This window comes from Petaurus breviceps, unplaced genomic scaffold (assembly GCF_028583685.1).
Source record: "Petaurus breviceps papuanus isolate PSGF00001 unplaced genomic scaffold, PetGlider_PUasm1.0 90591, whole genome shotgun sequence".
Taxonomy (NCBI): domain Eukaryota; kingdom Metazoa; phylum Chordata; class Mammalia; order Diprotodontia; family Petauridae; genus Petaurus; species Petaurus breviceps.
In genome coordinates, this window is record NW_027187280.1 from 2,034,486 (window position 1) to 2,060,781 (window position 26,296).

Consider the following 26,296-nt stretch of genomic DNA (forward strand, 5'->3'; position numbering starts at 1 on the left):
CCTTCCTTCCTTCCTTCCTTCCTTCCTTCCTTCCTTCCTTCCTTCCTCCCTCCCTTTTTATTATTATTTGTTATAAAGGATGACTCAGGAAGGAGGGGGGGAAATATATTTTGAAACAGGTGATGTAATATTAATAGCTAGGATTTATATCAAGGTTTATAGTATGCTTTACCTATGTTATCTTATTTTATCTCACAGTAGTTTAGGGAAATAGGTACCCTTACTATTCTTCTTTTTTTTTCTGACAAATGAGGAAACAGACTGAGAGAATTTAAGTAACTTTCTCAGGATCACTTTTAATATGTATCTGAGTCAGGATCTGAAGTCTGGTCTTTCTGTCTCTAAGTCTAATAGTATTTACTATACCACCCAGATACCATTTTTTTTAAAGGAAAGAACATTCATAAATTGTACTCCTTTGTTGAAGGGAATTTGCTGGAGCCAATGAAAATGATTGTGTATTTTATTAGTATATTTTGAATTTCACATCAGGAAGCGGCTTAGCCAATACTCTACATTTTAATAGATAGAATTCCTTACTTAAACAACTGAGCTTGGGAGTAAGAGGCAATGTGGGGAAATGTGATAATTTGGAATCATTATTTGACTTTGAGACAGTGATATCTATATCTATCTATATCTATATTTGAATGTGGTATCTTTGGTGTCCTGGAAATTTAGTGTAAAGGATACAAGGAGTTGTCAATATGTTATTCTCCCCACCCTGCTGCCTTTATCCAGTAGAATATAAGTTCTTTGAGGGCAGGTACTGTGTCTTTGTATCTTCAGGTATAGTATGCTTTTTTTTTTTTTTTGGTACTGAACTGTGATTTCATTTATGCTGGTGTGGAAGAGAAACCTAGTACTCTATACATTTATCAAGAGTCTGTCAGAAGATTTATTAATTAAATTGTAAGAATTTCTCCTTAAAAAAAGACAATCCAAAGAAATAGAGTTCCATCTTACTTTTGAAAATCTCTCTGGTTCAAATTACTTAAAACTTTATAGAATTCAAGATCAAAGACAAAATTCCATAGACAAGATTAAGAAAGAGTAGAAAGTTTAAGTAACAGCTTTTGATCTTTGATTTTTGTCAAACAGAATGATACTAATAATTTTTTGATGCACCCTGGAGAATAATTTACCTAAAACAATTCAGTCCTTCTTTACTCCAGTTCTTTAAAGATAGTCAACCTTTCAACCTAGTCAAAGGTAAACTTAAGAGATATTTCTATTAGATTAATCAAAAGGCATTCTTGCTGTTAGTTTGATAATTGTTGTTTTTGTTCAGTCCTGTCCTGCTCTTTGTGACCCCATTTGGGGTTTTCTTGGCAAAGACACTGGAGTGGTTTGCCATGTCCTCCTCCAACTCATTTTACAGAGGAAGAACTTATGCAAACAGGGTTAAGTGACTGGCTCAGGGTCACACGGTAAGTGTCTGAGGCCAGACTTGAACTCAGATCTTCCTGACTCCAGGCCCAGCACTCTATCCACTGAACCATCTAGCTGCCCCAGTTTGATAGTAACCCTTATCAGTTTCAGAGATGATTCCTTCTTTAACTGCTCAGGCCTCTTCCTTGTTAGGCATTCAATAAGAATGATATAAAAAGATTTTAGTGCAGACCACGAATAGTCAAAAACAGATTACTAAGTTTTTCATTCAGATTATACCAAGGAGTTCAGATGAAAGACCTATCCTAATATTTTTTCTTAATATATAGCCTAAAGAGAGAGGATAGGGGTAGGGCATTATGGTTGGGTGAGGGAACTCCCTCTATCTGTGTAATTTACAATCTCAGAGAGTTGTCTGGTGGTGCTGAAAGGTATGATGATTCCCCACTCACACCACAAGTATCTATTAGAGTCAAGACTTGAATCCAGGTCTTCTCCACTGAGGCAAACTCCTTATCCACCACACTATGCTGCTTCTTGTGGTAGCGGGATAATATAGTAGGCATTGAATGATCTCTGAATGAATGAAATTAGAACATTATTGTCCAAACTGCTTAATTTTGTTAATAACTTGAGTGGATTTACCATCTACAAATGTAGATGCCTGAAATTTTATTCCATATGTGTATATGTAATATGTATATGTATATGAAGGGGTTTTTTGGTAAATGTTTAACAACTGACCCCCCCCCCAGATGTTTCCACTATACACTTTTTAATTTAATCTGTTGTTAACATCTCTTAAGTCTAGACTATCAATAAAACAAGTCCTGTTTTATAGTGTTTGCCAATTTCCAAAATGTAATTGCTCACACTGAAAATTTAACAATCTGGCTCCAACACACCCTTGTAATACAGATACACACACCCATTTTCCTTTTCCTTGGAAGGCATTAGTGGCAGTAATGAGAAAATTTGGAGTGAGAAGGCCTGAGTTTATATCCTGACTTTGCCCTTCATTACCTGTGTGACCTTAGGCAAATCACTTCCCATCACTTTCCTCATCTGTAAGGTGAGCCTTGGAGTAAATGATCTCCCAGGTCCCTTCCAGCTCTACATCCCATGAGCCTCACATTTTTCAAAGTCTGTTGTTTTTTTAAATTGGCAAACTCCATGTGTCATAATAACATTCTGGTGTAAAAATAGATACTGAAGTGGAAACTTCCTTCCATTGTCATGGCTCTTCCTCTGCTTAATCTTCAGAAGTTGCCTAATTACTATACTTGACTTGACCAGACTTTAACCACAGCTTCTTATTGCTGTGAAGGCTGAACGCCTACTCTAGTGTCTCCAGTAGTGTCCTCCTTTGACGTCTCATCCTGGCATGGAGGGGACTCTGGGTTCTGGAAGGTTACATCTACATCGATAAGATTGACTGGTCCTTCCAAGCTGGAATAGCTTCAAGTACAATTCTAGTGATGCGTGTCTGTCATCCAGGGAAATGGCTCTAGGCAACTCTGGAAGACCATCTACCTAGTCCTAGAAGGGGCTGTGATCCCAGCATTAACAGACGGGAGTAGCCATGCCTACAAAGTCACAGATCCCAAAATACTACAGAATTGTTTGAACAAGGAAAACAAAATCTACCTGTGATCTCTAACCATTGACAATAGTATGGATTACAGCTTGTGATGGACTCAGACTGATACAAGGTGCTACAGGAAATACCGAAAATGTAGTCCTCCGTTCAGAAAGTTCACAGGCTAGTTGGTGGTGACAAGACTACCACATGTGGAACAACTGAAAGCAGTGTGAGATGGTGTCTGGTTGTAGCTAGATTTTAGTAGTCAGTGCAATAATTCACAGAGTACTGAACTTGGAATCTGTGAAATCAAGGTTCAACTCCTGGCTTTTCCACTTGCTAGCTGTGTGACCCTCAGTTTGACCCTTTCCCTTTTAGCACCTCAGTTTCCTCATTTGAAAGGGGCTCTTTCCCACGTACTCTACCCTCCAGTCAGACTGGAATATTCCCTTTCCCTCACATAGAAGCTGTATTCTAATACCTTGTGGCCTTTGCTGGAATGAGCTCCCTTCCCTTCTTCACTTGGTGAATTTCTAATTTTCCTTTATTATTGTTGTTGTTTGTCCTTTGTTCTTGAAGAGGACTATGACAGCAGAAAGATGGTGCCATAACTTGCAAGTGAATTGGATTTAAGTGAGGGAGGGCCCGTGCCCAAACTCAAATGCCATCTTCTTACAGTAAGACTCCTTTGGCCCCCAGGGTTAATAGTGTTCTCCTTGTTAGTCACACAATACTTTACTTTGTACCTCTCTAATGGATTTATTGAGTATCTGGTGAAGTGGAGAGAGCACTGGGCCTAGAGTCAGGAAGATTCATCTTGTGAGTTAAAATCTGGCCTCAGGCACTTACTATTTGTGTGACCCTGGGCACAACCCTGTATGTCTCAGTTTCCTCATCTATAAAATAAGCTGGAGAAGGAAATGGCAAACCACTCCAGTACCTTTGCCAAGAAAACCCCAGATGAGGTTATGAAGAGTGAGACACAGCTGAAAACTTAAAAACAATTGTATATTTTAGTAAGCTGTGTTTATGTCTCATCTCACTGCTAGTCTGTAAGCTCCACATGAGGGCAGAGACACATCTTATTTATATGAATCTTGTACCTAGCACAGGGCTCTGCATACAATGGGTGATTACTACATGCCTGTTGTTGTTATTGCTGAGAAGTGCCCAGGAAGGGGAGCTTGGGGAGGTCAGGTTGGAGCTACCAACGGTAAGACATGGAAATAGGGAGAAAGACTCAGCTGTGTTCAGGCAATTCTGTGCAAGAAGAACAGTGGGATTTAATGAACAGATTTAAGGGAGTAATAGTTAGGCCCTATATCCTGCTGGGTCCTTTGGTTTCCTATTTTCATCAGTGGCCAGAGTTTGTGTAGCAATAAATAGTGTTGCCTGGGCAACAAATACATTTTGCATTTGTATCTGTATTCTCTTCCTGATGAATTTCTCCTCTGCCCTCCAGGGTCCTCTCCACAGTTCCCAAATAATGTGGTTCTAAGGGGGAAATGGTTTTTCTTTTGTTTTTTTCAATTGTCAGGTGCCTCAGAAATCTCACTGGCTTAAAGTAAGTAAAGAGGTAAAAACAGTGCTAAGCAGAAGGATGCTTATTCACACCTCTCTAGCCCTTCCCAAGCTTTAGAAAAATAATAATAGTAATAAGAGTTTGTGCTTCTATAACCCTAAAAAGTGTGCCAAGCACTTTGATAATCACTACCACCACATGAAATAAAGTGCCATTATTATTCCCAATTTACAGAAAAGGAAAATGAAGCAAGGGGGTCCAGTAGAAAGCACACTGGCTCTAGATTCAGAAGACATGGATCAAAATCTAAAACCTGCTGCTCACAACCTGTTCTGCCTTGGCCAGTTTGCTTAACTTTCCTGGACCTCAGTTTCTGCATCTGTAAAATGAAAGCATTTGAACTAGATGGTCCTCAGAGGTCCCTCCCTACTCTAAATCTGTGTTCCTATGAAATGATTTGTCCAAGCTAACATTAATAGTGAATATCAGAGGCTGAATTTTAAACCAAGTTTTATGACTCCAAGTCTAGTGATATTAGGGGTATAGGTATAGGATACTATTATACTGAGATTTATTTAAGATCTGGATTCAAGACCTAACTCTTCCACTAATTTGCTGTGATTTTGGGCTTTGGACTAAAATTAAGATCACTTAATTTGATCTAAAATTAAGAGGTCATATTTATATAATGCTTAAAGGTTTTCAGAGTGCTTTATAAATGAATTGTCCATCATCACACAGTCAGTAAGTATCTGAGGCAAGATTTGAACTCAGGTCTGTCCAACTCCAGCACCCTATTTATTCACTGTAGCCCACCACTACCTCTAGCTTTTTAAAAAAATATATATATGTAAAATGAGGTGCTTATGCTAGGTAATCTCTAGAATGAATAGTTTATGAATCAGTAAATGTACATGAATTTGCCTCTGTGCACAGCATCACCCACAGAATGCCCTCTGCCCCATTTTAATGACAAAATACCTATTCAAAAGGCTGGAAATTATTCCAGGAAATATTTCCTAGTGGCTGTTGTAGGAAGTACTCTGGCAGGGAGAGAGGAAGGAAGACCTTGGGGTGCTGGAGGAGTGCCAATAAGTCCTCCCCTTGATTGAGTTCTGCCTGAAGCAGACCATACAAATCAGCAGCGTCCAAGAGGTCAGCCAGGATGTGTATCTGTAAGTATGCGGGGGGGGGGGGGGGGGGGGGGGGGGATGTTTTTGCTTCATTTGCTAGAGACCCACTTCCTGTTTCTGGCTGTTCTTTGATGCTGACTTGAGGAGGGTCCAGGTGGATCCTGTGTTTCAGTCTGTATCCCAGAAGAGAAGGAAATGGTCTGTCTCTCAATGAGCAACCTCCCTTGCCATCCCCTATTAAGGAACCAAAGAGGACAGGAGGCTGCCTTTATCAGACCATGTTTCTGCCTATAGGTAAATTTGAGAAGGGAGAAGACCGTTTTTGCTAGAGAAATCAGAGGAGGGTTTGTGGAGAAGGTGTAGGAAGACAAAGATTTCTGCTGGCATAAGTGAAGAAGGAATACATTCAAGGCATGGGTCTTCTGATAGTGGGCGTGCTATACATTAGGGAGAGGGAGGTAGTGTGGTTCAGTGGAATGTTGAGTTTGGGAATCATCGTACTTGGGTTTCAATCTCAGGTCTGGTCCTTGTTAGCTGTGGGACACTGAGTAAGTGACTTAACCCCTGTGAGCTTCAGTTCCTCATCTGCAACATAGGGATATTAGCACTTACTTACCTCCTAGAGTTGAAGAAGAATGAGATGAGGAAACTCAGTCTAAGAGAGATTAAGGTGACTTGCCCAGGTTGGTCCAACAGTTCAAGTGGATTCTCTAGTGATGTTTCCTATCACTGGAAGTTTTTGAGCAGAGGCTAGAAGATCTTCCCATGGTGAGGTGTTTGATTAGATAATCTCCAAAATCCAGTCTATTAAAGACAGAAACAAAAGCCCAAATATAACAAAATGAGAACAAAATGAGAAAGTTTTGTAAAATGCTTTGCAAACCTTGATGTGTTATATAAGATGCTAGCTATTATAATTATTAACCCAGGACACTGGATTCCCAAGAGTCCATCACTATTTTTAAAAATAAGATTAACATTTTTTCCAAATAAAAATATTTTCTCTCCTTCTTACGTCTCATCACTCTATAGGAGAAAAAAGGAAGTAAAGAAAAAACAAAGCCATTATAACAAATATGCACAGTCAAGCAAAACAAATGCCATTATAACAAATATGCACAGTCAAGCAAAACAAATTCCTTTACTGGACATGTGCAAAAATATATGCATGTCTGCCCCTGCACCCTGAGGAGTCCGCGGCTTCTCTTTCAGAAGGTTGGAAGAATGCTCAGCATTATGTCTACTCCAACTTGCCTCCTCTCTTTGGGCCCAGATGAAAACTCATAGTAGACCAGGATGTCAAGAGCTTGGGAAACTGGAGTAATTCAGCAGGTGTTGACTACGTTTCTACTTTGTCTAACACATTGTGATCGACATTGGGGTGGGGGTGGAAGGAGAGGGGACAGGGAAAGGGAGACACAGAGATAAGACCTGGCCCCTGCACTCAGGGGATTTGTAATCTACGGGGGAGATGTGGTACATGCAGAAATCTAACAATAAGTGGCATATGCTAAGTATGTAAGGGAGGTACAAAATGTTTTTTGAGGTCTAAAGAGGGAACAAAATGGCATATGAAGTTCAATGAAAGGAATTGGGGATGTTTAAAGCTGAGAAGAGGGAAGAGAGATGGTAATTATTGTCAGATATTAAAACTCACTGAATTATGAAGAGCTTTTTAGAGATCATCTGATGTGGAAAACTGATATGGAAAAGGAAGGAGATTTATTCTCTGTTACTGAAAAGGGCAAAACAAGGAACAATGGGTGGAAATTACAAGGTGGCTACATTTCTCACATGTTTTGTTTGGGGGGAGATTTCTGGGCCTGAAGTCAGGAAGATCTGAAAGACTTGAGTTCAAATTAGCTGTGTGGCTCTGGGCAAGTCACTTAACCCCATACGCCTCAGTTTCCTCATTTGTAAAATGAGCCAGAGGAGAAAATGGCAAACCACTCCAGTATCTATGCCAAGAAAACACCAAATATGGTCACAAAGCAAAATGCCTGAATGTTCTATAGGCATGTCTGTTCTTGAGGCTGTAGAAGTATTTTTTTGTTGACTGGTTGGGGCTGTGCATGATTGCCCTGAGCCTGTGTTCAAGACTTAATGAAGCTAGAACCTTGATAAGCCCAGAAGAGATCTGGGTGAAAACCTAATGCCATGGAGGAAAAAAGGAGAAGGTGGCAGCTTGTAGCATAACAACAACGATAATGACAATAATAACTAGCCCTTATGTAGCACTTTCAGATTGCTGTCTATGTGTTGTGTCATTCGATCTTCACAACAACCTTGGGAGATAAGTATTATTATCCCCATTTTACGCAGGAGGAAACTGAAGCTGAGAGAGATTAAGTGACTTGCCCAGGGCTGTCTAATAATTCCATTAGATTCTAGTGATAGTGAGTTCCCCATCACTGGAAGTATTTGAGCAGAGGCTAGCTTATTAATTGTCAGGAACCTTATTCCCAGGCAAGGTGTTTGGCTGGCTGATCTCCAAAATCCAGTCTATCAAAGAGAGTATCTACCCAAATATCCATGGCAGTCCTCTTTGTGCTAGAAATAAAGGGGATGCCCATTATTGGGGAATGGCTGAACAAATTTTGCTACATGAATGCAGTGGAACATTATTGCACAGTAAGAAATGAGGGTTATGAGAAATTTAGAGAAATGTGAGATTTGTATGAGGCAAAAACATAAAATATGACGACAATGAAAGTGAACATGAAGTTAACTAAAAGAAAATTGAATTCTGTATGATGGAAAAAACACTGAAAGTCCTAGAAGAGAGATTGTGAAACATAACTCCTTCATGGCCAAGAGGCAGAAGTCTACCTGACCAGAATATTATAATCAGCTGTATCAAAATGTATACGTTTTTAGATGATGTTCTTGTATTGAATATTTTTGCGGAATTGTTTTCTTTGTCACAAGAGAGGAATCAGTCTGGAGAAGGTAAGTGGGAAATAGCTCATAAAATTACTGAGTTAGAATAATTGTTTTCCCCTTTTGGCCATCAGTAAAGAATTTTTTTTTAATTAAAAGAAAAGAAACATACACTGATGTAGCAACAATTCTACCTAGAAGGCAAAAGGAAAAAGAAAGTTTATTCTAACACAGTAATTCTCTGAGTTATAAGTACAGTCCTCTCTTTTGTATTTGCTCCTCGTTTTCCTCCTTTTCTTTCTTTTTTTTTCTCAATCAAAGAAAAACATTTATTCAAGATCCACCATATTGGGTAGACTCTTAAGGAATCTGAGCATTTTTAGCACTTGAATGCAAGTTGGCCAGAATGAATCTGAGCACTTTCATGGAAGCAAGATGGATCTTATAGTGAATAGAGCACTGGCCCTGGAGTCAGGAGAACCTGAGCTCAAATCCGGCTTCAGACACTTAACACTTACTAGCCATATGACCTTGGGCAAGTTACTCAACCCCAATTGCCTTGCCTTCCCCTCTCCAAAAAAAAAAAAAGATGAATCTTATATGCAGAAAGACTGTGGGAGGGATCTAGGGGTAGCCAAGTAGTCTGGTGTGGTGGTTCTTTTCTGAAGCATGATACAGAAGAACACTGACTAGAGTCAGAGGATGTGGGTTCAAATCCTACCTCTGACTTTTAGTAGTGATGTGGCCTTGGGTTAGTCACTTCTCTCTGGGACTCAGTTTCCTCCTCTTTAAAATGGGGGGAGGGTTAGATTAGATGGCCTCTGAAGTCCCTTCCAATTCCACATCTATGATCCCTAAATGGAACTTTTTCCTTCAACTTGTTTTCCCATTCTTCTCCACAGTCTGTCCCTTAGTGATCTCATCCATACCCACAGCTGAAATTGTCACCTATGTTCAGATGACTTCTTAGACTGCATCACCACTCCCAAACTGTTCTGAGCCTCAGTCCTATATTCCCCCGTTGCCTATGGGACTTCTCCATATGTATGTCAACTTGGCACTTAGCCTCAAACCTGGTGTATCTGAAAGTCTTGCTGCCTTGGTCACCTCAGCTGGAAATCTTGGCATCATGTATGGAGGAAGATTCCTTCTCTGATACTTCCTAGCCTAGGATCTACAAGAGGCTGGGTCATGTAATGAAAAGGGAACTAGATTTGGAATCTTTGAGGATCATTGCTTACATCCCACATTTATCTGGTACTTGGGTACCCTTGGTCAGGTCTCCTCTCTAGGGCTCAGTCTCCTTGCTATGTAAAGTGAAGGGGCTGGACAAGCTCAGGGGTGGGGAACCTGCAGCCTTGAGGCCACAAGTGGCCCTCTAGGTCCTCAGGTGCAGTCCTTTGACTGAATCCAAATTTCACTGAATAAATTCCCTTAATTTAATAAAAGTATTTGTTCTATAAAACTTGGACTCAGTCAAAAGGCTGCACCCAAGTACCTAGAAGGCCACATGTGACCTCAAGGTAGCAGGTTCCCCACCCCTGGGCTAGATTATCTCCAGGGTTCCTTTCAGCTCTATAGTTAATGATTCTAAGTCACTTTGTCTGAGTTTCAATTCATCTGTAAAATCATGACTATATTTCAGTTATCTACCTGGAAGGGCTATTGTAAGGAAATCACTTTGTAAACAGCAAAGCTATCATCATCATCACATCGTCACATCACCATAAATTATTGCTATCTGCATGCCTGCAGTATGAATTGTTTAGTGAGGCAGCCTCAAGAGTACCCCACAGGAAGGCTCAGAGATGCAGTGATGATTTGCCATGGGACAATCCTAAGAGTGTGTCATTAGTGCCCGTGGCACATTGGGCCCTTTCTGGTCCCCACCTTTCTGGTCCACTCCTGCTGTGGTTCTGGCAGCTCCAGTACTTCTCCAGAGAGTGAGGCAGGCTTCTCTGAGGTTGGTTCAGGTCCCTTTGATCAGACTCTGCCCCACCCCTAGGCATGTAATTGAGGATTATCCAGTGATGAGTGGGTACCCTCATTAATTGGTTCTGAAGACCTGTGGGACTGAGGATGTACAATTTGGGGAATTATGGGGAGGAAGATGGGAGAAGACAAAGTTAGGAGTGAATGGGTATAAGGGTCATGTAGTGACCTTGGGTATTCAATGGTAGTTAAAGCATGATGACATAAGGCAGCCCCACATTTTAGTTTCACTTGAGTGAAACTAAAGTCAGAAGGAATGTGTGTTGACAAAAAGGAGATGCTTTGATTTCAGGACTGCATTACGTGGCCTTGGAACCATGCCAGGCTGTTGAGCAAAATCTCTAGCTATTTCTAAACCTGTAGGACAGATACTAGGCGGCCTTGGGGTTGAGTTAGGTGACATATTTGTGTGTTTGGAATTGTTGCTTAGTACAAGTGGATTTCTTTAGGGCAACTACAAGCAGCTCTCTGGGGGAGTGGCTCATCTCAGATGCAGGTGACGCAGGACACATAGATTTAGGTCTGAAAAGTACCTAAGATGTCATGTAGTTAATTTACTTCCCATCCCCCGCTCACCATTTTGCAGACTAGGAAATTTAGCCCAGGAGAAATTAGGTAACTTGCTTAAGATCACACAGCTAGTAAGAATTTGAACCCAGGGTCTCTGATTTTACATCCAACATCCATACTTAAAGAAGTTGAAAAAGTAATTCACCATATATTCAGTATCTCATTGTGTATCTTGTCTCTTTTTTTTTTTACTTTATTTAGAGCAAGGTCTATTAACCTGGAGTCTATGAACTTATTTTAAAAAATATTTCAATAACTGTATTTTCAAAATAATTTGTTTTCTTTGTAAGTCTATGTATTTTGCTTTATGCATTTAAAAAATGATTTTGAGAAAGGGTCCGTAGGCTTCATTGGCCACCAAAGAGCTCTAACACACTAGGAGGGTTAAGAAGCTGTGGTTGAGAGGGTGTTCCTGTACCTCTGAAAGGTGTAGGGATTCTGTTTGGACGAGAAGCTGCATTCAATTTTTCAACCAACATGTACTAAACATCTACTTAAATGTAAGACCCTGTGTTGGGCCAATAGAGTTCTGAGAAATAAAAAAGACATGTTCCCTGCCCTCATGGATCTTATGACCAGCCTAAGAGTGGGGTAAGACAAGAGTGACAGAGGCTTCAGGATAAGGCAGAATGTGGGGAGGGTGCCGTCCAAGCATTGCAGGCATTCCCGGGCACAGCTAAGTCAGCATTCTCTTATTGGCTGAACTGTGAAAACTTCTAGGAGCTCTGTCTTTATCAATGACCTATGTATCAGAGTACAATACAACCTACAGTCTGTGTGAGTGTGTGATTAAAAGGAAGAATGAAATTATAATTCACATTTATCCAGAACCTTAAGGTTTATCAAATACAAATATTATTATATCCATTTTATGGATGGAAATTGAGGCTCTGAGATTAAATGACTTGTCCATGGTTGCACAGCTAGTAAATTAATCATCAACTAGCATTTATTAAGTGCCTACTATGGTCTAGGAGCTGGAGATATAATGAAAGGCTATTAAAATGGTCCCTGTTCTCAAGAAGGTCACAGTCTGATGGAGACAACATGCAAATAACTATGTGCCAGCAAAGCTGTATACAGGATAAATTAGGTCTGTTCTCTAAGGTTCTTGCATTAAGGATGTCTGGGGAAGGTTTCTTGTAGAAGGTGGGATTTTAGTTCAGACTTGAAGGAAATAAAGGAAGCCAGGAGATAGATGAGGAGAATCTTCCAGGCATGGAGGACAGACAGTGAAAATGCCTGGAGCTGGGAGATGGTATATTGGGTGCAGGGAATAGCAAGGAGGCCAGTGTCCCTAGATTATAGAGTATGTAGAGGAGGGAGTAAGTTGTAAGAAGACTGGAAAGGGAGGAAGGAGTCTGGTTATGAAAGGCTTTGAAAGCTAAACAGAAAATTTTACATTTGATCCTGGAGTATATTGAATAAAGGGGTGTTATGGATAGACTTGTGCCTGAGGAATGTCACTTTGACAGCTAAGTGGAAGAGAGACTGGAGTGGGGAGAGATTTAAGGTAGGAAGACAGACTTGTAGGCTATTGCAATAGTCCAAGAATGAAGTGATGAGGACCTTCACTAGGGGGGGTGGCAACATCAGAGAAGGGAAAGGTGGAGTGGGGGCAGTGTGGGTATAGAAAAGATATTAAAAAGATAAAATCAGTAAAATGATAACGGATTGGTTGGGGGTAGGAATGAGAGAATTATCAGTGGAGTTGCAAGCCTAGGTGACTGGGAAGGTGGAGGTACCCTTTACAGTAACAGGGAAATCAGAAAGGAGAGGGTTTTTTGAGGAAAGGTAATGAGTTCAGTTTTGGACATGGGTTTAGAAATCTCTATATGACATTTGGTTTGAGATGTATAAAATGCATTTGGCCTATGAGACTAGAGGTCAGCAGAGAGGTTGGGTCTGGATGAGCAGATCTGAGAGTGATCTGCATGGAGATGATAATTGAAACCATGGGAGCTGATGAGACCATCAAGTGAAATAATGTAGAGAGAAGAGTGTCCATAACAAAGCCTCAGAGGACTCTACTGTTGGCAGTTTTGACTGGAAGAGCCAACAAAAGAGATAGAGAAGGCGTAGTCAAGATGAATTGGAGGAGAATTAGGAGAGAACATTGTCAGAAAGCAGTGTAAGAGGCTGGATTCAGATCCAGGTGCCCTGACAGCAAGTCTGTTTCATACTGCCTTTCCATGTGGTCCCACATTAAAGCTACAACCATCCTGTGGAGAAGATAAGGGCTTTTTCAATGGAAAAATAACAAAGGGCTGGAGAAGGGCCAGATGAGAACTCTATGTGGGAATTAGAAAGAGATGTTGCTTAAAATAAAGCTCAGAGAAGGGCACTGTGGAACCCTATTCATCTAGGTTCTAGTTTATTTAGTTCCTAGCTAGTAGATTGAAATCTATGAAATCTCAAAGCTTTGCTCAGTTGGCTTCTAAAACCTGTTATTTCTACCATCAGAAGCTCCTGTGGGGGAAGAGCATTGTAGTTGACGGCATTGCCTAGTGCATAGAACATTAACCCTAGAATCAGGAAGACATGGGTTTGAATCCTACTTCAGACATGAGCTTTGTGGCCCAAGCAAGGCACGTAACCATGTGAGCCTCAGTTTACTCATTTATAAAATGAGGGGCTTAGACTCTGTGACTTCAAAGTATCTTTCCTATTGTCAATCTATGATTGCTGAACCTCCTCCCAATCTAAGCTTGTGATTTTATAAGCTTACCTCTACACTTGATCCCAAGTAACCCCTCACTAAGTAGAAACAGTAAGTCCTTGTCTTAAGGAAGCATCTTTGTATAGAGTACTTAAAACAACACCAATATGGGCAGAGATTATAATACTATATTGTAATAGTAACCTACATTTCTGTGGCACTCAAAGGCTTGGCTTATAAAGGACATCCTTCACAATAACCCTGTAGTAATTGGTGCAAATGTTATTAATCTACATTTTACAATTGAGGAAACTGAGACTCAGAAAGGAGGAGGGTTATTTGTCCAAGATTACTCTGATAGTATCAAAAGCCAGATTTCAATCCAAGTATCCTAATTCCACATCCATGTGCCATTTCTTCACTATACCATGCTGCATCTTGGAGAAACCAGCCTCACTGGAAACAGTTGGGCTTGGAGCTATAATCTCCCCTCAGTAGATACTACACTCCTTGAAGGCAGGAGTTACCTCATTTTTGTCTGTTTCCAGTGCCTAATACAATGCTTTTCACGTGGTTGGTGTTTAATAGATGTTTGTTGATTTGAATTGACTGTTTTCTTTCTCCTAAAGTAAGAGCAAGTTGCTAAGGGGTTATTGGCATTGACTTCCAAGACATGGGCGCTTCTCACTGGCATTAATGGATTTCAGAGTGTTTGTCTCACAGAGTCTGAGCAATGGGACCTTTTACATCTGCTCCAGCTGGGTTTGTCTTCCCCACAGTTGAGCTGTTAGGATATTGTGTTTTCTTTAGGACAGCTGTGGCTGCCTCATCCTGTCATGGAATGGAGCAGCCAATCTGTGTGGAAGCAGGAGGGTCTTGAACTTGGGTGGGCAGTGGGCAGCTGCTGATCTGTTATGATTGAAAAAGAAAGTCTTTCTTCCCAAACATTTCTTTCTTTCTTTCTTTTTGCCTTTTGGAGGAAAATTGGGGTTAAGTAACTTGCCCAAGGTTACATGGCTAGTTTTGTGTGTGTGTGTGTGGGTAAGTGTTTGAGGCTGGAACAGAACTTGGGTCCTCCTGACTCCGGGGTGGGCACTTTACTCACTGCACCACCTAGCCATCCCCGAAACATTTCTTTCCCCACCAGATTATAAAGATGCCTTTAAAAACATCTTTGGGTTGATAAAGGATATATCCAAAAGACTTCTTTTTTTTTTTGAGGGGGGAAGGCAGAGCACTTGGGGTTAAGTGACTTGCCGAAGGTCACACAGCTAGTAAGTGTTAAGTGTCTGAGGTCAAATTTGAACTCAGGTCTTCCTGACTCCAGGGCCAGTGCTCTATTCACTGAGCAACGTAGCCACCCTCCAGAAGACTTTTTAAAGACTTATTTGTGCTCTAGAATTATTGTACCTGAGAAGGTAATACAATAGAATTAATTTGTCCTCATCCTTTTATAAAACACCTATTATATAAAAGATATTGCTGCATTAATTAATTTCTCAAATTCAACCCTTTTAGACAGTAAGGCCCTGAGGAAATGAGCTGTAGGACACACATATCCTTTTGGGGCACTGGGTAGATGGTGAGAAGGCACAGATCCCTGAGGCAGAGTGGGATGAAATCCTTTCTTCAAAAATGATGATGGGGGCGTCTAAGTGAGTAAAGTGCCAGCCTCAGAGTTCAGTTCTGGCCTCAGACACTTAACACACACACAAACAAACTAGCCGTGTAACCTTGGGCAAATTACTTAACCCCAATTGCCCTCCAAAATGGCAAAAAAAAGATGATGATGATGATGATGATGTTGATGATAACTTACATCTCCATAATGCTTTAGGGTGTACATAGCATTTTCTTCTGGTCTTGTGGAGAATACATTATTACATAGATTTTATATTTGAGGAAATTGAATCTCATAGAGGGAAAGTGACTTGCCTGACTTTCCATACCTAGTAAATAGTTTAATCTGGATTAAAACCCATGCCTTACCTGACTCCAAAACCAATTTCAGTGGGGGTTCTGAACAGCTGTAGGGTGTAGGGCCAGAAACAGACTTCTAAAAGGGGGAAATGAGTAGGCTCCCAAGGTCAGATATACCAATTGTCTAGTGCTGACTGGGCCAGCTGAGAGAAGAAAACTGTATCACTGTCCCTTGGGTTGCTTTGGACATTTCCTGATTATTGTCAGGGCTCTCTAATGTGTAACATTAAATGTAACTTGGGGAGTGGAGGTGGGGAAACATTCATTGGGAGGTTTAAGCTCTCCTGTGAGATTTTGCTAGCTGGGAAGCATTGATGTGTTTTCTTCTTTAGAAAGAACACACACACACACACACACACACACACACACACACAAAATAATCACAGGGTGGCTAGGTGGCGCAGTGAGTAAAACCCCAGCCCTGGAGTCAGGAGGACCTGAGTTCAGTTCCAGCCTCAGACACTTACCTTGGGCAAGTTACTTAACCCCAATTGCCCTCCAAAAGGCAACCCCCCCCAAGAACCCCCCAACAAAACAACAACAACAAAAAAACAAAACAAGAAAGATAATCACATATTCCCAAGATGTCATAAATATATGATCATTCTAGTATCAATACCCACCATAATTTTAGCTATTACATAATGAAACAGATTATTATGCATCAAGATGTTGTAATAGGGCTCAAAAGGTATGCAAAATATTACAGTTACCTATTCAAATTACAGCAGAAACACAAATTTTTAGGGAAGTTGAGATAAGGAAAGAGTTTTTTCCTTTTTCTCCATCTTCCCTTGCCTAAAATATCCTCTCTCTCTAATGAAAGCAATAGTTAATTTAAAAAAATCCACATTAAATAAAGACTGTCAAATATTTCAGAAATATTTGAAGGATCTATGATTTTGGTTAGCCTGAAGGTCTCTCAGTAGGGACACTCTTTCCACTTATATAGAGTTGGGAATTTCTTGAATTATATATAGAGATAGGAGTTCTTAACCTGAAGTCCATGAACTTATTTTTAAAAAAATTTTGACATCTCTGTTTGGATACAGGGTGTCCCAAAAGTCTTAGTGCAGTTTTATGCTCGCTCTTTGATCTATTTAAAACTTAAAACTGCAGAAAGACTTTTGAGACACCCTGTATAATTGGTTTTCTTTATAATTCTGTTTTTAATTTTATTCATTTAAAAGCATTTTTCTGAGAAGGCATAAGTTTAGCCACATTTCCAGAAGGATTCACGACTAAGAAAAAAGGTTCAGACCCTTTGAAGAGAGTGTTAAGTGACTTGCCCAGGGTGATGGTATTTGAGGTGGAATTGGAACCCAGGCCTTCTTGGTTCCAAGCATGGCAGGCTCTCCATTGTATTGTGACAGCTCTCAAGTCAAGGAAAATATAGGCTCTTCAGAAACTTTGTGAGGAGAATGACCTTACCTACAATAACAAAGTATTTTTACCCTTTAAGAAAATTTACTACTAAAGCCAATTTTATACAGAGAGACTTGCACAAGACAGCCTGAACAAGAAATATTTAATTGTCCCCTCCCATTCTTTGTTAGTTCCCTCCTTGCCAAGTTTAACTATAAAGGTTGAGAGAGACAGAGACAGAGAGACAGACAGACACACACACACACAGACAGACAGAGAGAGACAGAGACAGAGACAGAGAGACAGAGACAGAGACAGAGAGACAGAGAGAGAGAGAGTGTGTGTGTTTATGTGTGTGTGTATGGACTGGCTGTTCCTACACTGAATTGGCTACACCCAGGAGAGGAGGAGGAGGTGGAGGTGGAGGTGAGAGAGACTGATACCCAGTCACTGTGTGTGTGTATCTCCTGTTCTCTCTCTGTGTCTCTGTCTCTGTGTGTGTGTCTCTCCCCCTCTGCCTGTTGGGGGGTTTCTGGTTGCTTTTCCCTAACTATTCCCAGACACAGATGAAGCAAGATCAGGGCAGCAGCTCCCCTGCTCTGGGACTTTCCAGGGGTAGAAGTTTAAGTGATTTGGGAAAAAGACGACTCCTATCCCATCTCAGAAGTGAGAAGATGGAAGAGGTGGGGCAGCCGTGGCGTGGCTTCACTCATACCCGGATCCCCAGGCCCCAGCTTGTGTGGCAGCCAGTTCAGTACCGAAGGCACTGGCTGGGCTCGAGCCTGGTGTTCAGGTACCAAGGGCTGATTTTCTGTGTCCCCTTCCTTGGGTGAGGCAGTGGTAGGGGACTGGGGAGAGGGGGAGGAATAGTCTAGGTCTCATTCCTACAACAGGTCTTCAGGAGAAAGGTCATCTTGCCAATGTCACAGGAACCTGAGGTGTGTGATTTCTCAAGGATAGATGAGAGCACCTAAAGAAAGCAATAGAGAAATATTTTTCTAGATTTTTTTTGGTGTGCATTTTATATACAGTGTAAAAAAGTATTTCTTATCTGCCAGTCATTTTTTTGTACATTCAAATACACGTTTGAGTCCTTATCTATTCTAGTTAGGATTTAGAGCTAAAGAGACAATAATCCAGGAGATTTTAACCTAGGGTCAATAAACTTAAAAAAAATTGATAACTATTTCAATATAACTGGTTTTCTTTGTCATCCTATACATTTTATTTTTATACACTTAAAATCATTATTCTGAGAAGGGGGTCCAAAAGCTTCACCTAATTGCCAAATGAAAAGGTTAAGAACACCTGATCTAGTCCAACTCTCTCATTTTACAGTGGGAAAACTGAGGCCCAGCGAGGGAATATGACTTGGCCAAGGACATACGGCTAGTAAATAACATGTGCAGGATTGAAATGGGGAGGACAGAATATATAATCCCTGTGTGTGGATGGGGCCTGGGAACTAGGGATGTTTGATTTAGAGGGAATAGTTTTACTGTGTTCAAGTATTTTTGCTCTGCTTAGCTCTAGAGGGAAGAACATAGCATTTGGGGAAGTTGTAGAGATACAGGTCTTGCAGAATTCTTGCTCTCTAAAAATGGAATGGGCTGATTTGGAATGAAGGAATTCCTCATTACTGATATTTGCCCAGAAGTGCTTGAATGGCTGATTATCAGGGGTGTAGAGGGAACTCCTGCCCAGCTAAGGGTAGGCTTGAAGACCTCCAAGGTCTTCAGAAGTGGGCATCCTTTGATTGTTAAGTTATCTATGGAGAATTAGCCCAGGACCTGGGCAGGTGGTGATGACTGAAGAGTGTACCCGAGTGTGTTGATTTCTGTGATACTAGTTGGGTAGTTTTAGGAATAGAGATGAAATGGAGGGGTAACCTATTTCAGACAGGGATCACTATAATCTTGAATTAATTGAGAGTTTTTGTTTGGGTAAAGACTGAAATGCCCATGTAGTCTGCTTAGGGCTTAGCTGAATGGTATCACAGTGGAAAGAACTTTAGAACCAGACAAGCTGAATTCGAATTTAGCTTCTGTAATTTGCTACTGTGTGAGCTGGGCCAAGTCACTTGACCTCTATGGATTTCAGCTTCTTCTACTGTAAAATGAGGATGTTGAACTAGATGGAATCCAGCTTCAAATCTGTGATTTGATTCTACTCCCTCCCCACCTTTAATTATTTTTTTTTAAGCAATTGGTTGCTATTTAGTAACAGCTGGAGTTACTTTGTTCATGCTAAAGTTCTCAGAGCAGCACCAGGTGACTGTGTTAGGTTTCTCTTCATTTGGTGGATCTCCCATGCTTTCCCCTCTCCAGACAAGAGATCTCCTTGTCCTCTCTAAGGCTGTGCTTCCAGCTCAGTTGCTAAAAAGACAGATAGTGTGGGCCCTCGCTCTACACATTGGGGCATGTGCAGAAGCTCCCTCCCAAACTCCAGAACCTGTTGAGTAGCATTCCATGAAACAGCAACAGTACAGACTGGAGCTGTCTGAAGATCATAGACAGGCCTGAGGGTGACCCACCCTCCCTCTGCAGTGGGCTGGTGTGGAGAACTCCGAGGGAGCATGCTGCTGTCCTGCACCAGGTGTACCCTCTCTCTCTCTCTCTCTCTCTCTCTCTCTCTCTCTCTCTCTCTCTCTGTCTCTCTCTGTCTCTCTCTCTCTCTGTCTCTCTCCTGTCCCCGGACTCTTTCTTGGGGACTAATATCTTTGTGATTGATATATTGGAATGGTTCCTTGCACCAAACCTGTTTTTGAGAGGAGAGTTCTTAGTGGTGGGTGGAACAGGCCCAGGAGGTATGGAAGCTGCTGGATTAGTCTGTGGGGGCAGCTGTCCTTAGTATTTGCTGTGTTTGCCCTTTGGGCAGTAGATTATCTGGCCTTCAGTGTTCCTTGTCTTCCTGCTGGTCACTGTGGGGGTCATCTATGGCTCATTTTGTTGCAAGTACATCTGAAATGTTCCTCAATTATTATTCTGCCTAAGCCACTTAATAACGGGGTGACCAGTGGGCAAACCATTTAACTTTTCAGCCTCAGTCTCTGTTTCAGTAAGATGGATATAATAATAGCATCTATCTCACAACGTTGTGCTGACATATATGAAGTGTTTTGCAAAGCTTAAAGTGCTATCTGAAGGCTGGCTATTTTTCAGTCAATTACACAAATATTTAAGTAGCAGTTATAAGCAGGGTCCATGTCCTAGATAGGATACCATATCCATGCTAAGGATACAAAGATGAAAAAATATACAGCACAATACAGTAAACATTTATTAAGCACCTACTCTGTACTAGGCATTATACGAAAAATGACAGTATTGAGAGATGGAAGAATAAGGGGATAATGATGCTCAGAACCCTGGGAGAAGACAAAAAGCCTGGGTATTCCGAAGCAAGGATATTCTGTGGGGAGGGGAAGGGCTTCAAGGAGAGGAGACACCACTTGGAATAGCTTCAGATTTAAGGCCCTCCCCTCTCTACTGGTCACATCAGGGCAGGGAAGGGCTTGGATCCTTCCTGACAGAGTCCCTTTAAATTTTCCAACCTTGTGACATTTGACAACAACCAACAGAGACTGAGCAAACCTGAATAGAGATTACTGTAGTAATCATTATACTCAGTTTTGCTGGGTAGGTGATTCTTGGTTTTAATCCTAGCTTCTTTGACCTCTGGAATGTCATATTCCAATCCCTCCAGTCTCTTAATGTAGAAACTTCTAGATCCTGTGTTATCTTGAATTGTTTTTTCTGGTTGCTTGCAATATTTCCTCAACCTGGGAACTCTGGAATTTGGCTACAATATTCCTAGTTTTCCTTTTGGGATCTCTTTTAAGAGATGATCAGTGGATTCTTTCAATTTCTATTTTACCCTCTGGTTCTAGAATATCAGGGCAATTTTTCTTGATAATTTCTTGAATGATGATGTCTAGGCTCTTTTTTTGGTCATAGCTTTCAGGTAGTCCAATAATTTTAAAATTATTACTCCTGGATCTATTTTTCTAGGGCAGTGGTTTTTTCAATGAGATATTTCACATTGTCTTCTATTTTTTCATTCTTTTGTTTCTGTTTTATAATTTCTTGATTTCTCATAAGGTTATTAGCTTCCATTTGCTCCATTCTAATTTTAAAGGAATTATTTTCTTCAGTGAGCTTTTGGATCTCCTTTTCCATTTGGCCAATTTTGCTTCTTAAAGCATTCTTCTCCTCATTGGCTTTTTGGACCTTTTTTGTCATTTGGGTTAGTATATTTTTTAAGGTGTTATTTTCTCCAGTATTTTTTTGGGTTTCCTTTAGCAAGCTGTTAACTCATTTTTCATGCTTTTCTTGCATCACTCTCATTTCTCTTCCCAATTTTTCCTCTGCTTCTCTCACTTGATTTTCAAAATACTTTTTGAGTTCTTCTATGGCCTGCAGCCAATTTGTATTGTTCTTAGAGACTTTTGATGTAGGAGCTTTGACTTTGTTGTCTTCTTCTGTTTGTATGTTTTGATCTTTTTCACCAAAGTAAGATTCTATAGTCTATGTTTTTTTTTTACACTGTTTGTTCATTTTCCCAGCCAAATACTTGACTTTCTAACTCTTTGTCAAGGTAGGACTGCTTCCAGTGGGGGTGAGGGTGGAGGTGGGGGTGGAGGTACTGTCCCAAGCTTCAGGGTTTTGTGTAGCTGTTTTCAAAGATACTTCTAGGGACCTGTAAATTTTCAACTTTTCTGAGGTGGTATGTTCAAAGGAGAGGTGTTTACTCCTCTCTTGGCCTGCACTCTGGTCTGTGAATGCCCCCAAACACTCTATTTTTTTTTTTTTTTGCTTTTTGGAGGGCTAGTTTTTTGTGTTAAGTGTCTGAGGCTGGATTTGAACTAAGGCCCTCCTGAATCCAGGGCTGGTGCTCTATCCACTGCACCACATAGCCTCCCCTGCCTCCAAGCACTCTTTTCTGCCTTCATATTGTGAGGAGGATTCCCTCTATACCACCGCCATAAGCTCCATCATAGTAGTGCTCCTCCTCCCCCCCAAAAGGGCCACCCAGGTCTGAGACCCAGATCCAAGCAGGGAAAAGCAAGAGAAATCCTGCCTCAGCACCAGCTGTGGGCCCAGAGCTCCAGAAGCAGCCACTGCTGCCCCGGCTGCCACCACCACCTCCTCCGCCTTGGGGCTGGGACCGGTCCTCTCTGACCCAGGTCCCACAGAGTTTTCTCACTGACCTTCTACATTGTCTTTGGCATTTGTGGGTTGAGAAGTCTGGAAACTGCCACATCTGCCAGTGATTCAGTCCCCTGAGGCCTGCTTTGGCCCTATCTGTGCCAGCGTGGACCACGTGCTCCACTCCCAGTAAGATGCAACAAATCTTTCCTGTCGACTAGCCAGGTAGTCTTGGGCTGGAGATTTGTTTCACAGTCATTTTGTGAGTTCTGCTGCTCTAGAATTTGCTTAGAGTCACTTTTTACAGGTATTTGGAAGGCTTTAGGGGAGAGTTCAAACAAGTCCCTGCTTTCACTCCTGCTAGGTTGGCTCAGCCCTACTGTTGTAATCAAATAAGATTTATCCTCCCTCCCACCCCTAAATTAATCTGACACACATGATATGATTGTGATGAGTGGGATTACTTGTCTCTGCGTCTGGGCTCAGGCACAGCTGCTTCTAGGCCCTAATACCAATCAGCCATCTCAAAGGAATGTGCCTATTGGCCAGGTGTCTAGATTGGTACAGATGGGACTCTTAGGTCACAAATAGTACTGAATGTTTAAGTCTTTCTCTGAGTTCTAAGTTTGCTGTCCCTCACCAGATTGTGAACTTCCCAGGGAAAAGATCCTGGCTCTTTGTTTCTTTGGTATAGGTGGGTTCTCTGCCTTGGTTAGTGAGGGAGTGAACTATTGACCTATAGGTGTAGCTATTGGGGCTTTCATTGTTTATTATTATAATATTAACAATATAAACATTGAACATTATATAATATGTGATATAAAATTATACCAATTATTAAAACAAATTTTAATAATTAAATTATTATGGATAAGGAAACAATTATTCATTACTACTACTACTACTACTACTACTACTATTACTTCTAATGTTAGGGATAGGACTTAAGGATTTCATTGATATAGGGAATTCCCAGATGAGAAAATTTCCTTCACCAAAGGAGATTGGCAATTTCTGTACAACTTGGATGCCTGGGGCACTCAGAGGTTAAATGACTTTCCCAGAATCACACAATGAGTATGCATTAAAGTTAAGGCTTAAACTCAGGTCTTCCTCATTCTTAGGGCAGCTCTCTGTCTGCTATACCATGGCAACATAGTTTCAAGGATCTGTAATTTCTTTGGTATGGATATTCCTTATGCCAATCAACTTCAGCTTGTGGGTATTAGGAGTTTTTGTGGTCAAAAAGTCATCACCTGGTGAACAACCTTAGGGACCAGCCTTTCCAAGCTTAGCTAAGTTGTTTCTGGGAAAATAAGCTCATACTAGTGTTCAAAACCCTTCCAGCCTGGTAGGGTCTACTCTAGAGCTTGGGGACCCTGGGTTGACATTTAAGGACCCAGGGTCAGCTTCTTATCACTATGGTATCTGAGGGAGATTTGTTGGAGTATTGCTATTGGTAATCATTATCATAATGCTTTAGGGCTATAAAGCACTTCTTTTCATTTGCATTGTTTTATAGGAAGGGAGAGAAGTGTCATTAGTTCTATAATTCAAAAAATGGATACCCTAAAGTTGGCCTGTACAACCTTTGGCCTCTACATACAAAATATGTTTTCCTCTAGATTTTTCTGGGCCATCTGAAATCCTTCGGCCTGCTGCAAGTATAAGCAATCTGGGTTGTAGGTTGTGAAGGCCTGCCCAAAAGTATTTCATCAGTCTCCTTTCCTTGGGGAAGATGAGCAATTTGGGAAAAATTCTTTGTTTGAGAGATATTTCTAGAATCAAGTTGAGAAAATACAGTTATACCTTCCACATCGTGGGGGTAGGGGTGCCCTGCAATCTGGAAAATCAACATAAAATTTTTTGTCCCTCCCTTCATACCAGAGAAGAAGTCTGAATTATTACAGTTTTGAAAGATAAAATATGTTTATATTATACAGTACTATACATATATTTTATGCATTTCTGAGTTTTTAAACATTTTTTTGTGTCATCTGCTGGCCTTTGCATATCATCTGCAGCTTCTGTAAAATCCCCCCCAAATTGCCTGCCATTTAATCTATTATGGTGACCTTTGATATATTGAAACTGTAATGGGGAAAGTTGTGATGTGGAAGGGATAACTGTATTCAGCTACAAACATGGTATTTGCCTTATATGTAGAGTAGGGGTTCTTAACATTTGTAGTGTTATGAATTCCTTAGGCAATCTACTGAAACCAATGGATGCCTTCTCAGAATAATGTTTTTAAATGTGCAAAATATAGAGGATTACAAAGAAAACCAGTTATATTGAAATAAAGTTTATGTACATTATATATACACACACAAACACACATATATGTGTATATATTTAAGTTCATAGACTGCAGGTTAAGAACCTTTGCATAAGAGTAGACCCTGATATGGAGATTCTTAAATATATTTGGCTGGAAAGGTCAGCCCAGATGTTGACCTATTTCAGCCACAGCACCATTCCTCCAAGGCTCTGGGAATGCTACACAGATGAGACTATGCAATTCCTTGCTGTCAGTGTTGCTAAAAAATGTTTTTGTCATTGATTAAAGGCCAAGGCTACCTTTTTTTTTGACCAAGGAAGAGATGGAAATACATTTAATATACTTGGTATAGAAAATGGAACTTCAGGGATTAGGTAAAGCTCAGACCTTGGCAGTCCTAAGAAGGCCTTTTTGGATTCCAACCAGTATATAGGTCCCCTGAGCAAAGTTAAAGGGTGTGTCTTTGGCTCTTGAACTTCTAATGACCTTCCCAACCATAAGCTTCACGTTTACCAAGTTAAGAACTATTGTTCTTCTTGGCCCTGCTACTTCCTGACAGTGCAGGAGAAAATCCTAAAATTGGAAATAGAAAGGAAGAAATGCATTTGCTCAATGCACTCTGCACTCCAGCCAGCCCAGTGTGCTTGCTATGCTTCAGATGCACCTGGCTCATTCCTACTTCTATTATGCTCCTGTCTTCTTTCTGTTTGTCTCAAATACCTTTCTGTGTCCCCACCCCCTGCTTTTGGATCATCCAAATCCTACCATCCTTCTAGGCTCAGTTCTCTTCCCATCTCTTTGGAGCTGTTCCTTACCACCCCACTGCATAGTAATCTTTCCTCCAGCGCTTTTTTTTTCGGTGGGGGGAGGCAATGGAGTTTTCACTTGCCCAGCATCACACAGTTATTGCGTCTGAGGTCAGATTTAAACTCAGGTTCCCCTGACTCTAGGGCTGGTTCTCTACCCATTGCATCACCTAGCGGTGTCCCACCCCCACTTTTAAATGTAGCAATCACTGGGAATTGATAATGTGTTTATATAGGGTAGATAGATAGCTATATAGATAGACAGGTAGGTAGATATGTAGATAGATGATAGATATGTTGATAGATGCATTTATTATATACATATTTTGTGCCTGTGAGGGGGAGAAGGGGAATCAAGAATGTTAACTGTTTTATGTTCATTCATTCAATTAAATTCCAAGTGTTTTATTGAGTATCTGTGATGTATAGGATGCTGTGGGAGATACAGAGAAGCAGACAATCTGGTCCCTTTGAAGAATATAGGCAGTCTGAAGATTGTTGGATAGAAGGTGGAAGATGCTTAGGGTATATTAGGGAGATTATTTAGTGATGATGACGAGTGACGTCAAACTCAAATAGAAATGGAGACCACTACACTGTACATAAGGATTCCTATGTATATTGACTTAGAAAACAGCAAAATAATTCTTACTTTATTATAATATCTATTTTATTTATCATGTTAATTATTTCCCAATTACATTTTAACCTGGTTAGGGCTATACCTGGGAGGATTGTGGGTCCATGACCACCTTTGATGTGCAAGATGGCTGGAGAAGTAATAGACTGGAAGACTTTAATTTATTCCACCTGTGTTTTTCTAATAATGCCGTATACATGTGTAACAAGGATCTGCACTAAAGTTCATTGAATGGGCTATTCTTTTTTTTTTTTTTTGCCTTTTGGAGGGCAATTGGGGTTAAGTAACTTTCCCAAGGTTACACGGCTAGTTTCTTTGTGTGCGTGTTAAGTGTCTGAGGCCAGAAC

General features: G+C 40.8%; 1 protein-coding gene across 5 annotated transcripts in view; it reads left to right on the plus strand.

The window, feature by feature from the left end:
• The window catches only part of ARHGAP40 (Rho GTPase activating protein 40), a 120,113-nt gene that overhangs the window by 11,786 nt on the left and 82,031 nt on the right, over window positions 1–26,296 (plus strand). For 2 of the 5 annotated variants that reach the window (XM_069063550.1, XM_069063554.1), the window contains exon 1: window positions 17,509–17,868. The exons of 1 other annotated variant lie outside the window; for it this stretch is intronic. In XM_069063550.1, coding sequence (XP_068919651.1) covers window positions 17,642–17,868 — 227 coding nt within the window. In that variant the 5' untranslated portion in view covers window positions 17,509–17,641. 2 more of the 5 variants (XM_069063553.1, XM_069063551.1) reach the window with 2 other exon arrangements.